We start from the raw sequence: 14,169 nt of genomic DNA, 5'->3' as shown, positions 1-14,169 counted from the left end.
AACAAACATGCACGGTTCCTCACAGTTTGACAGAAGTGCTGTCTGCTTGTGGCTCAGATTTGTTTGGTTCATGCAATCATTTTTCTTTCCCATAAAAAAAAACATAAAATGGAGACCTTCTGAAGGCTGACGTGAAACACAATGGCTCCCTGGGATGAATGCACGGGTCTCAATTTTATGTATAAGTATCAAGGACCCCCTGAGAAAATGAATCTAGTAATTCCTAGGTCAGGGATAGAATAACAAGCGAAATGTAACAACCTAGGCAATTAAATACAACTAGTCATATAAAAAAGATAATAGAGAGGGAAACACTAATTACAGTTCACATTCAGATATTTATTAACATAATAAAAAATTCATTGAAAAACACATAAATATACAGTATAAATCAACTCTCAACTATAAGATTAAAATCAACATCATGGACAAAATTACAAATTATATTCAAAGTTTAAAAAGTGGCACAAATATATCTCGACGCGCGTTTCGGCGACCAGCGCCTTCTTCTGGAGTTGCCACACACTACCTAAAAATGAAAAATGACATATAATAGATGTCTTCTTTTTAAACAATGACAAATAAATACACAACGCATTCAAAATTCATTAGAATTAGGCTGAATTTTCAATCAGATAGTTTAACACATTCTTAAGCCTGCATCTTTTTTAACGTAAACCTCTCATTACATGACTAGTAAATTCCAATTCATAATATTTATTATTATAACACTCAAAGACACATATTTTTATTCCATTGCGCATCTCTCTTCGATCAGTTTATTGGGAAGTATATAAAACTGTAGAATTATTTGGTAAGGTGAAATAGGAAATTCATTATTAACCATTGGTAGACTAATGTTCAGTAGTTCTTTATAGATAAAGGGGAGAGAAGGAAACATAATTTTATGGTAATCATATATACTCACTAGTTTTGTGACTTTAGAGTTTTTGAAGCAGTTTGAAATCCATAGGGTCAAAATCAAGGATGTTACATTTCGCTTGCACTTGTCTCAATAACATATTGGATTTTTTTAATTTTATTTTTAAAAAGACCCTATCTTGTGAAACGCCCTTGATTTATCTTTCTCCTCACAATGGAAGTTGCAGTTTGAGAGGATACAATTCCATGTTTTGTATTAGGCTTCAATAGGGTTTGCTTACTTCTAATAAAATAAAAACAAGATAACATAGCGGGGGGATTGGGATCGGAGCATGCAACACACGCACAAAGATCCTAGGGTTTGTGGCCATCGCTGGGGCGAAAATAAAATGGCAAATTCAAATTGGGATGGTAGCATGGCAGCCGCTGCTCGACCCCCTCACATCCCATACTATGGACATTTCACCAGCTGTAAGCAATTTCTAATTGTTTCTGAGCCCCTAGTGGCCAGTTGTACATTCAGCGATTCTGCTTTTATCTTTGCCTTGAGGTGCTTGCGCTGAGGTGTTTGCGCTTGAGATGCTATTACCTTGCCACTCAGCTGTGTTCAAAGAACAATTAGTTCTCTTGATTGGTCCCAGGGGGGATGTGGCACGAGCCGGTGTCCCCCTGGGAAAATTCGCGCAATGGAACGGTCCATGCGCGGGGATTGGGCAGGAGTTGGGAAAGGGAAGGTTTTTAGTGGGCGAGCAAGGCGGGAGGGGCTGTCATCGGCGTGAGGGAGAGGAGTGGCGCAGCTTCGTTTGGTGACGCGCTGTTTTCTGTCAGCTGAGGCGATTTCTGACAGGCGTCGCGGAGCGTTTTGTTCGGCGGTGCTGAGAGATGGGACATTTTATAATGGAGGATGCTATTGTGAAGGAGGCTGTCAGAGCTTTGCTGGCAGTTGGTCGCGGTGATTTATTGCGCCCTGGAGCTTCTTTGGAAGGCGCTGAGGAACCTAAGCGCCCGAGGCGTGTGGCGGCAAGAGGGGTGAGTCCGGCAGTTGCTCCATGTCTGCCGCAGTCTAGCCGCCCCTCCCCCTTGGTATCGATTCCTGCATCAGCCCCCACCTCCCAGGTGCATCGAGCGCGCTCCTCAGGAAGGAGAATTCAAGGGAAAAGGGCGCCGCTGCTTCTGCCCCAGGTGTTTTGAGGGGTCGCTCTGGCATTTTAGTGCCCAAAACAGTGAAAAGGGTTGGGAAGAGGGCGGCAGAGGCAGCGTCAGTGTTGTGTATAGCGCCCAGCAGTGTGTTTTCAGTGAGGGAGCGTTGGTTCAGGACGGTGCAGCAGGAGCCAGAGACATTAACAGGTCGGCTGAAGGGTTGCTACTACATAAGGAGGCAGCATTTACTGGCATGATACCGCCACACGTACAGACTCTACAGAGTGACTATTCGACCATTAACATAGCGCCAGCTGTATGGGAGGGTGGTTGCAGCGGCACATTAGTGGATTATTCTACTGACAGCGATGAGGAGGAGGTTTTTCTGGATAATAGGTGTGAGGTGGGGTCTTCAAGGGTGGGAGGTCAAAGTTCAATTCTCACTAGCAGCTCGGACAGTGGGGTGTTGGCGGTGTATCCAGAACCCAACCGCCGCACCACCCTCAATTAGATTTTGACTCTGCTTTGGGATGTTTGTGGGTTGAACATTCACACGTGACCAACGATGAGGCGCCTGGTGTACTCCAGGATCGGAGGCAGGGTAAGTTAATGGCGGTTCCTTGCTGGAGCGGCGAGGAATTGGTAGCGGACTCTGGGGTCAGTTCTGTGTCACAGTTAAGGCGAAGTTCAATGCGGCTTTTGGTAAGTCTAAGTATGCCCGAGGCGGATCTGTTGCGGATTTAAGGGCAACGGCCGGGAGTTCTAGTCAGACTCCTGTGACCTATTGGGAGATTTATGATGGGGGCATTGGTGATGGCGAAATGCCAAGTACAAGTGGTGATACCGGAAATGTTAATTTGGAGCAAAGTCATGATTTGGATGGGCATGATAAAGAAAATGTGGTTACTCCTGTTGAAGTTTTGTCACAAGATGCGGCTTCTGGACTTTTCAGTCAGAAGTTGGGTAGGGGGAGAAGGGGTCATTTCACGTCTGCTAGTGTCTTACAGAATTCTGGAGCGGATTTCTCAGCGGCTAGCAGGCGGCGTGTCGGACATCATAGGCGTGATGATCCTTCAGCACAGAGCTTCGCAACTGCCTTCAGGTAGGAATGATTGGTGGTCTGCGTGGAAGCGGCCTGTGCTGAGTGGCAATGTTGCCATTCAAAGGGGTGGTATTGCGGTGTTTGCAAATGTTCCTGTGGTTTCAAGAACTATTTCTCAGGTACTGCCAAAGTTAGGTTCAGGATCTCAAGACATTGTTGGGTCTGTAAGTAATGCAAGTTCAGTGCCGACTGTGGTGCATACAAAGCAGAGTCTGGGTCAAGGTACAGGTAGGACAAAATTGCCTTATATGGGTTTGGCCATGCCTTTGGGCACACATCTATCGGAAAAGACAAGACAAAAAATTTGGAACCACGACTTTGTGGATGTCTTTAGATTATTGCATAGAGAACTGCAGTCCAAACAGGGCTCGAAAGAAGAAGAGTTGGAACTGGCATGCCGCCCGAGGGTTCCTAAGAGCATAGAAAACTGGACGGCTGCCTTTCTCATATACGCGAGTGTGTATTGTGAAAGGCGTCCCGAACGGGCGGTGGCTTTATTTAAATACATTGACATCATTAGACGGGCACACTTGCAGGTAGGTGGGTACTCCTGGCTTAACTACGACGAGGAGTTTAGGGCCCGGTTAAGTCTTGACAATGACAAACCTGGGGGGGAAGTAGACCAAGAGCTTTGGCTACAATGGATGTCGGTTCACCAGACATCAATGACTATCCATACAGCAAGTCGCCTCCCCATCACTTATCGGCCCTTTCTGCAGCGTCCCACTCCATTGGGGGCGGGTGGTGTTGGCAGAGCACAGTTGCCGGCAACAGGAGCATGTTGGAGTTTTAACCGCGGTTCCTGTATCCGGCAATACTGCAAGTTCAAGCACGAGTGCTCGCAGTGTGGGGGGAGACACCCAATTTCAAGGTGTTTTCCCAGCCAGCACTTTGGGGACCATGGGAGGGGTCAGAGGGGCAGGGGGGCCGGTGCATCTGTTGTCCCAAAAGGCGCCTATCCCAGTTAGGCTACAGGCTATGTTACCGTATTTGGATGAGTACCTGGATGTGGAAGCCGCCGCTAAGCTGTTTTGGGGTTTTAAATTAGGTTTTCGCATTGGTTACCAAGGCCCTCGGGCTCAGCGCTGGGCGGACAATTTGAAATCGACAAAAGAGTTATTTCAGGTGGTTCGTGCGAAATTGAGTAAGGAAGTGCAGTTGGGCAGAATAGCTGGTCCTTTCCCAGGGTGTCCCCTTCCAAATTTGATGGTCTCTCCTTTGGGAGTGATTCCGAAGAAGGCAGAAGGTGAGTTCCGCCTGATTCATCCCTTATCATGGCCAGAAGGTCAGTCAGTAAATGACTTCATTGCTCAAGAAGACGCGGCGGTCTCTTATGCTTCAGTGGATGACGCTTTGCGTTTGGTTCGTTTGGCAGCAGCTGGTGCGCTTTTGGCCAAATGTGATGTCCAGTCTGCTTTCCGCCGGCTGCCCATCCACCCGTTGGATTTTGAACTGCTGGGAATGTTTTTTGAGGACGCCTTTTATGTTGATCGGGTTTTGCCAATGGGATGTTCCATCTCTTGTTCTCTTTTTGAAACATTCAGTACGTTTCTTCAATGGTGTTTGGTGAAGAAATCTGGGCATACGGCAGTGTGTCATTATTTGGATGATTTTTTTTTTATTGGCCAGGCTAAGTGTGACCAGTGTGAAAAGGTTTTGGCGTGTTTTCAGGGGCTGGCTGAGGAATTTGGAGTGGTACAAAAGGGGGTGGTGATGGAGGTGTGAGTGTTTGATTGGTTCTGATGCTCCGTCCATCACCACCCCCTTTTGTACCGCTTGAGGAATTTGGAGTGACATTGGCTCCGGAAAAAACTGCAGGGCCAACTACCAAATTGACATTTCTAGGCATTGAGATAGACACTGAGAGGATGATAGCTTGTCTGCCAGGTGAAAAGGTGGTTGAAATTAAGACCTTTTTAAGGGAAGTGTTATGTCAGCGGAAGCTGGAGCTCAGGCAGGTGCAGCGTCTGCTTGGCTATTTGAACTTTGCCTGTAGAGTGGTGAGACCAGGTAAGACGTTCTGCAGAAGGCTTGGTTTTTCCATGTCAGGAGCTTCGCTTCCTCACCATAGAATACATTTGACTAAAGCAGTGAAAGAAGATCTGGATATATAGTTGCGTTATTTGGAAGACTTCAATGGTGTCTCCATCAATTTTGTTGAGGATGATACTGTGTGGCAAATACAAATGTTTTTGGATGCCGCTGGGGCTCAAGGCTTTGGGCTCTTTTGGGAAGGACGGTGGTGTGCTGAGCGATGGCCGGCACATTGGTTACAACAAGGACGTAGCATCGCCTTCTTGGAGTTCTTTCCTCTACTGGTGGCGTTACAGGTGTGGGGTGAGGATTTCAAGAATCGCTGTGTACTTTTTCACATTGACAACATGTCTGTTGTGAACTTAGTTAACTGGCAGAGAGCTAGAGATGTGAGGGTTCTGCATTTATTACGTTCTTTTATGCTGCAAACTCTGAAATTGAACATTGTGTTTAAGGCGAAGCACATCCGAGGCGTAAATAACTCCATAGCAGATGCTCTGTCTCGTTGTAATTGGCAGGCATTTCGGGAGCTGGCGCCAAAGGCGGACAGCTGTAAGACAGAGATACCTTCGAACATCTAGGACTTGGGGGAGTGAGAATTGCTGAATTGGTGGAACACTCCATTGCGCAGTCAACGAGACGTAGTTACCGTCAGGCGTGGTCCGAATTTTTATCTTATGCTTCTTCTCAAGCTCAAGGGGGTGCAGCAGTTGGTAATGAGCAGTTTATGTTACGTTTTGTGCTGTATCTGATGGACAAAGGGTTGTCGCACACAACCATTTCAGGCAAACTTTCAGGAATTTCTTTTTATAGTCAGTTGTTGTTGGGGGTGGAGTTGCGGGTTGGGGTTTTGTTACGTAGGATGCTGAAAGGATTCAGCAGAAGCAAGGTTCATCCATGCACGTTAAGGGAACAAATTACTTTTGATCCTTTACAAAGACTTTTAGTTTGGCTGCCCAAAGTTTGCTACAATGAGTGGGAATTAGTCAGGTTTAGGCTGTGCATGTTATGGCTGTTTTTTTGGTGCTTTTCGGATTTCGGAATTGCTTGGATTAAAGGATCAGAAGGGTCTTTTAACGTCGGAGGTACAAGTGTTTAAGGGGTTGTTTTTACGGATTTGGTTACGACAGTCAAAAACAGGTCAGATGGCAAACGGAACGTGGATTCAGTTGGGTGGTAATGGGGTGGTTGGTTGTTGCCCTTTGAGCGAATGAGAATCTTTTGTTAAGTCTCCTCAATTTCAAACAGGGGTTATTTTCTGTCACAATGACGGGTTTAAGATTACCTGTTTCCAATTCTTGGCTGTGTTGAGGAAAGTGTTAGCATTGGCTGGGGAAAATCCAATGCTATATGGGACTCACTACTTTCGCATTGGAGCGGCCACGGAGGCGTCCAGATTGGGTTGGGGGAAGGAGGAGTTGCAAAATTTGGGTCGTTGAAAATCTGATTGCTGTTACAGATATGTTCGTCATTGAATGCAGTTCACATTTTGTATCTATGCTGTTTAATTCTGGTTTCTATTCTTAAGTTGAATTTTTTTTTTCCAAGGAGAAAAAGGACGTGGATCTTAGGACACTCCTTTATGAAATGGTCAGCGGTCTTTGCGGAACAACAAATCTGTGGAAGAGCCTTGGGTTTGCATAGTAAAGACCATGAAGTACTGTGGAAAGGGGTTGGGGGAATGAAGTGGAGAGATCTTTTTCCTTTATTGTCTAAATTGGCTACTGAGTGGGGATTTCCAGATCTTTTAATATTACATTTGGGGGAGCTTTCAGGTCTTTCACTCATTCATCAGATGCAACTAGACTTAGCTGTGATTAAAGACAATTGGGTAGGTACGGCTGTTGTATGGACAGAAGTTATATATCGACAGCAATGGAGGGGGGCTCGCACGCATTCAGCAGTGGGGAGAGCTCGCCGGAAGCTGAATAGAGCCATGAAAACATATTGCTCGGCAATGGGAATTCATGTTTTAGTTGACAAACTTATTTCCGGCAAAGAGCTGCACTTGTTCAGACAGGATGGAGTGCATTTGTCTCAATGGGGATAGGCTTATTACCTCATGGAGTTGCGGGATTGGTTGGCTCGTTTCTGGGGCGTTGAGTTATGGTGTACTAACAAAGTCAATTAAAACATTTTTACATTTTCCTATTTTGGGGTGGGGCAGGAAAACTCGTTGGTTTTCCTGGGTGGCGTTCTTTTGGGGGGGATAGGATAGTCTAGAGCGGACTTATCCTTTCCCTCTGGGGGTGGGGGGAGGGTAGGTGGAAAATGGTAAAAAGGAAACATTTGGAGAGAAAAATATTGGTTTGGAATTTCACAGTTTGGGGATTTTGCAAATGATGAATTGTTGGGGAATTGGTGTTTTTAAGTCAGTATGGGGAAATGTGTTGGGGTAATATTCAAAAGTTTTATCTATATAACAATAAATGCAAAGTTGCGGATTTCTGTTTTTGACTGTCCTAAAATAAAAGTGACCTTTTATGCTATCCATGAGGTAAGTGTGGAGTGTCCTTATTGCGCGATGGCTCCTGCTCGCCGAGTGCAGTTTCAATGCTACGCACCGCTGATCAAAAGCGACAGGTAAGACGGAAGCAGAATTTTGGAGGATTACCTCAGAAAACATCACTCAAGCTCTTGCCTAGGGGTGATGGGGCGCGTAGATCTCTGAAGCAGGAGCGCTGCACATTACTCCTGGGGCTAATGTGGAAAAATTCATTTCGAAAACCTCCTGCGTATTTTGTTTATGATTCTGAATTTGTGGACGCCTTGACTGTGTCTTTGTTTCGCCAAATAAAGAATAGATTAAATTGATGTTTTCAAATATTTGAAAGTGGTAACAGGCTATGAATAAATGTGGCGAGTCCAGTTTGCCGAATTCTTTGTTAAATTCATTAAATAGTGGTATGCTGATTTATTATATATGAAGTGTGCCTGGTAGTATGCCATAAATGACCTTACTGTGTGTGTTACACAAGTTTGTACTTGGATGTAGACATAAGCTGGAGCATACAAATTGCTAATGGAAAAAAATACAATCATATCTTGTTTTAGCAGGTAGTGAAGGCGATAACTCAGTTTACACAAAATAAACATGGGGTTTGATGACGGGTACAGGCTGTAGTGCTAATCTGAGCACACCGCTGCCGTGCCTGCAGTTGGCCAAGTGTCCAACTGGTCTTTCTCTGCTCTTTTACTGCATTTACCTGACGCCTATTTATATAATTTACTATTAGATCTATCATTGCAAGTTCTACTGTCGCACAAATCCGCACCCTTTCCATGAAACAATATTTTCTAATGCTATCTGGGCCATTCAGGAATATTAAAACATGACCTCTAGTTCTAGGAATAATATGCAGATCTAAAAATCAACCACACACACAACCACACACACAACAACACACAACCACACACACAACCACACACACACAACCACACACACAACCACAACCACACAACCACACACAAAACCACACATACACCCACACACAACCACACATACAACCACACACAACCCCACACACAACCTCACACACAACCACACACGCAACCACACACGCAACCACACATACAACCACACACAACCTCACACACAACCACACACACAACCACACACACACAACCACACACACACAACCACAACCACAACCACTCACAACCGCACATACAACCGCACACACAACCACACACGCAACCACACATACAACCACACACAACCCCACACACAAAATCACACACAACCACACACACAACCACACACACACAACCACACACACACACAACCACACCCAACCATGCAACCACACACACAACCACAACCACACACACACAACCAACCACACACACAACCACACATACAACCACACAGTCAGTGCACACTTTCACCAGGCACAGACACCATCAGTCATCAGTGCACGCTTTCACTGGGCACAAACAGCCCAGCCGTCAGTGCACACTTCCACCAGGCACACACCACCAGACGTCAGTGCACACTTTCACCAGGCACACACACACCACCAGCTGTCAGTGCACGCTTTCACCAGGCACATACCACCAGCCGTCAGTGCACGCTTTCACCAGGCATACACACCACCAGCCTGCAGTGCACACTTCCACCAGGCACACACACCACCAGCTATCAGTGCACAATTTCTACAGGCACACACACCACCAGCCATCAGTGCACACATCAATTGTTAACGCATCCACAATTAAGTATTGTAGCAATCGCAGTATGGCGCACTTTACTTTTAACCCCTTCGCTGCTGGGGTGATTCCCCTGCTGTGCTGGGGGTGAGGGGGGCACGCACAGCGCCCCCATGCTCATGACGAGCTCAGCTCGTCATGAGCTATGGCGCTCCGGTACTCATGACGAGCTGAGCTCGTCACAGGTGTATTGACTCCGTGGAACGCTCAGCACAGCGGGGGAATTCTCCCCGCACCTGAGCGTTCCACGGGCCATGACGAGCTGAGCTCCTCATGAACACTGGAGCGCCATGGCTCATGACGAGCTCAGCTCATCATGAGCGTCGAAGAGGTTAAAAATATTTATCTAAAGCGCAGCATGCCAACATTGCTACAAAAATAAATACACATTTTTTTGGCCTACAATTTATAGACTTTTGTTGCAATTGGTGTTGCAATATTTAGCCATGCCAATAGCTAAAACGTAATCCATGCGAGACCTATTGCATTGCAAATGCTTGTTGATGTTGTGGTTGGTCTTTCTTTTTTAACAAATACCTGTACATATTTGTTATGATATGCATTCTTTGCCAAGAAGAGTCTTCACTGGCTTCCGATCCAGTCCAGAGTCTCCTTTAAAATCTTATGCCTAGTTTTTAGTGCTTTATCTGGAGGCAGCTCTGAAGCCATAAGCTCCCTTCTGATTCCCTATACCCCCAGCAGAAATCTACGCTCTGCTAATAAGAATCTCCTCTCCGTCCCTCGGACAAACAAGGTCAGATGGGGCGGAAGAGCTTTTTCATCTGTGGCCCCTAAACTGTGGAACGCCCTTCCCCCTGAGATCAAAATACAACCCACTATGGCTCATTTCAAGAAAGCTCTAAAAACGTGGTATTTCACTAAGGCCTACCATTAATCATGCTCTCTGGCCCCTCAGTTTATTTGGCTAGGCGCCTTGACGCCCTTTGGGGCTAAGTTGCGCTATATAAATCGGGCTTCATTCATTCATTCATTCATTCATTTGTGTCATGACTTTCTTCACTTTGTGGACTTTGATATTACATTAGCTGTGCCTTTCTAATAACTGTTTGGTTGAATTCAGTGCAGTCATATCATTTCTATCCCATGTGATCTTTCTGATGTCATCCTAGGTTGCTTTTTTAACAAATGCCTAGTCACAGTAAGTACACTGATGGGATTTCTCCCCTGTGTGGACTTTCTGATGGTTTGTGCTGTGCCCATGTAATAAATGCCTTGTCACTTTCTGTACATTCAAGCGGTTACTTCCAAGAATACTTTGTCGCATTCTGTACATTCATAGAAATTTACCTCAGTGGGAACTTTTGATGTTGTTTTAAGTCTCCCTTCCTAATGAATGCCTTGCCTCATTCCGTGCAGTCTTCAGTGTGGACATTTGATGTTGCGTTAGCTCTCCATTTCTTATAAATATATTGTCACTTTCAATACATTTATATAGTTTCTCACCTGTGTAAACATTCTGATGTCATTGATTTTGGATTTGTAATAAATCTTGTCACATTCTGTACATTAATAAGGTGGTTCCCTAGTGTGGATTTGCTGATGTTGCGTTAACTTATTCTTCCTGCGGAAGACTTTATTACATTCTTAGCATACATAGGATTTCTCTCCGTGTGGATATTCTCATGTTGCTTTAGCTCTCCAGTTATGAATGCTTTGTCACATTCTATACATTGATATGGTTTCTCTCCCGTGTGAACTTTCTTATGGGTAATAACATTTTTCTTTCTAAAAAATCCCATGTTACATTCAGTGCATTCATATGGCTTCTCTCCAGTGTGGAGGTTCTGTTGTATTTTTTAACTTTGCTTTGCAATAAAGGCCTTGTCACACTCTGTACATTGATATAGTTACCGCGCAGTGTGAAGTTTTTTATGTTGTTTTAGCTGTCCATTGTTACAAATGCCCTATCGCATTCTGTACATTGATATGGCTTATCACCCAGTGTGGATTTTCTGATGTCGTTCTAGGTCTCCATTTGTTATGAATGCTTTATCACACTTTGTACATTGATATGGCTTCTCCCCAGTGTGGATTTTCTTATGTCGGTTTAGGCCTCCATTGGTGATAAACGCCTTGTTGCATTCTGTGCATTCATACGGTTTCCCCCCAGTGTGGATTTGTTGATGTCGCTTTAGCTGTCCATTTGTTAAAAATTGTTTGTCACACTCTATACATTGATATGGCTTCTCCCCAGTGTGGATTTTCTGATGCTGTTTTATCGTTCCATTTGTTACAAATGCTTTGTCGCGTTCTGTGCATTCATACGGTATCACCCCAGTGTGAATTTTCTGATGTTGTTTTAGCTGTCCATTTATTACAAATGCTTTGTCACACTCTGTACAGTGATATGGCTTCCCCCAGTTTGGATTTTCTGATGTCGTTTTAGGCCTTTATTGGTGATAAATGCCTTGTCGCATCTGTATATTCATATGGTTTCTCCCCAGTGTGGATTTTTTTATGTTGCTTCAGGTATGTATTTGTAATAAATGCCTTGTCCCTTTCAGTATACCCATACGATTCCTCCCCAGTGTGGATTTTCTGATGTCGTTTTAGGCCTCCATTGGTAATAAATGCCTTGTCACACTCTGTACATTGATACAGTTTCTCCCCATTGTGGATTTTCTGATGTTGCTTCAGGTTTCCATTGGTAATAAATGCCTTGTTGCATTCTGTACATTCATATGGTTTCACACCAGTATGCATTTTCTGATGCTGCTCCAGCTCTCTATTTGTTATAAATGCTTTGTCACACTCTGTACATTGATATGGTTTCTCCCCAGTGTGGATTTTCTGATGCCGTTTTAGCTTTCCATTTGTTATAAATGCTTTGTCACACTCTGTACATTGATATGGTTTCTCCCCAGTGTGGATTTTCTGATGTTGTTTTAGATTACCAGTTGTTATAAATGCTTTGTCACATTCAGTGCATTGATATGGTTTCTCCCCAGTGTGGATTTTCTGGTGCTGCTTCAGCTCTCCATTTGTTATAAATGCTTTGTCAAACTCTGTACATTGATATGGTTTCTCCCCAGTGTGGATTTTCTGATGTCGTTTTAGCTCTCCATTTGTTATAAATGCTTTATCACATTCAGTGCATTGATATGGTTTCTCCCCAGTGTAGATTTTCTGATGCTGCTCCAGCTCTCTATTTGTTATAAATGCTTTGTCACACTCTGTACATTGATATGGTTTCTGCCCAGTGTGCCTTTTCTGATGCCGTTCTAGCTTTCCATTTGTTGAAAATGCTTTGTCACACTCTGTACATTGATACGGTTTCTCCCCAGTGTGGATTTTCTGATGTCGTTTTAGTTCACCACTTGTTATAAATGCTTTATCACATTCAGTGCATTGATATGGTTTCTCCCCAGTGTGGATTTTCTGATGCTGTTTCAGCTTTTCATTTCTTATAAATGCTTTCTCGCACTCTGTACATTCATATGGTTTCTCCCCAGTGTGGATTTTCTGATGTCGTTTTAGCTCTCCATTTGTTATAAATGCTTTGTCACATTCTGTACATTCATACGGTTTCTCCCCAGTGTGGACTTTCTGATGTTTCATTAGCTGTCCATTGGTAATAAATGCCTTGTCACACTCTGTACATTTATACCGTTTCTCCCCAGTGTGGATTTTCTGATGTTGCTTTAGGGAATCCTTACTTCGGAATACTTTATTACATTCTGTACATTCATTTGGTTTCTCCCCAGTGTGGACTTTCTGATGTTTCTTTAGGTTTCCACTGGTAATAAATTCCTTGTCACACTCTGTACATTGATAAAGTTTCTCCCCAGTGTGGATTTTCTGATGTTGCTTTAGATAATTCTTCCTTCGGAACAATTTATTACATTCTGTACATTCATACGGTTTCTCCCCAGTGTGGACTTTTTGGTGTTTCATTAGGTTTCCACTGGTAATAAATGCTTTGTCACATTGTGTACATTTATGTGCTGTTTCTCCTGTGTAAACCTGCTGATGTATTTCTAAACTTTGCTTTGCAATAAATGCCTTGTCAAACTCTGTACATTGATACCGTTTCTCCCCAGTGTGGATTTTCTGATGTTGGTTTAGATTCTTCTCCCATCTGAACACTTTATTACATTCTGTACATTCATTTGGTTTCTCTCTAGAGTGGACTTTCTGATGTTGTTTTAAATTTCCATCTGTTATAAATGCTTTGTCGCATTGTGTCACTTCATATGGTTGTTCACCAGCATGGATTTGTAGATGCTGCTCTAGATTCTTCTTCCTTCCAAACACTTTATTACATTCTGTATATTTATGTGGCTTGTCCCCTACATGGACACTCTGATGGTGCATTAGGTCTTTCATTTCAGGAAAATCGTTTCCACAATCAGTCCCTCAATATGGCTTTTCTCCAGTATGAAGATGCAGATGTCACACTTGCTCTTTCTCTGCTGAAGAAATGTTTTGTGACATTCATATGGTTTCTCTCCTGTGTGTTCTTTCTGACACCCGGTTATCTCTTCCTTTGTAATGAGCACCTCATAAGGCTTGCTTCAGTATGTCAGTGTGTTATATCTTCTTTGTCTATCATCTGATGCCTAAGAGCCAAGTACAGACCTCATTGGGCAGTTTTGGTTTTCCGTTGTAAAAAAAGATTTTAGCGAGGTATTAGCCTTCAAGGAAAGAGATTTCGAGGTATGCTGTTTTTACATCACTTCCTACACGAGTGATGTTAAATGGCTTTATCGTTTTCGTTTATCAGTGCACTTATTTCACCTGTAAGATTAAGAAAAAGAGACTCTAAATAAGCTGAAATGCAG

The 14,169-nt window shown here is 43.8% G+C and overlaps 1 protein-coding gene across 2 annotated transcripts in view; it reads right to left on the bottom strand.

The window, feature by feature from the left end:
- Nucleotides 1–318: 318 nt before the first annotated feature.
- LOC144762259 (uncharacterized) overlaps nucleotides 319–14,169 on the bottom strand; it is a 75,003-nt gene continuing 61,152 nt past the window's right edge. The window contains exons 2-3 of one of the 2 annotated variants that reach the window (XR_013596070.1): nucleotides 10,676–14,125; nucleotides 319–529 (exon numbers count right to left, since the gene is read on the bottom strand). Coding sequence is in view for 1 of the 2 variants with exons in the window: in XM_078647404.1 (XP_078503530.1) it covers nucleotides 11,771–13,714 (1,944 nt within the window). In the remaining variant the exon portion in view is untranslated. Of the gene's footprint in view, nucleotides 530–9,700; nucleotides 14,126–14,169 lie in introns of those variants that run through there. The other variant, XM_078647404.1, reaches the window with a different exon arrangement.

The sequence above is a fragment of the Lissotriton helveticus genome, chromosome 6 (assembly GCF_964261635.1).
Source record: "Lissotriton helveticus chromosome 6, aLisHel1.1, whole genome shotgun sequence".
NCBI classification, from domain to species: domain Eukaryota; kingdom Metazoa; phylum Chordata; class Amphibia; order Caudata; family Salamandridae; genus Lissotriton; species Lissotriton helveticus.
This window is presented reverse-complemented; position numbering and strand designations above follow the sequence as displayed.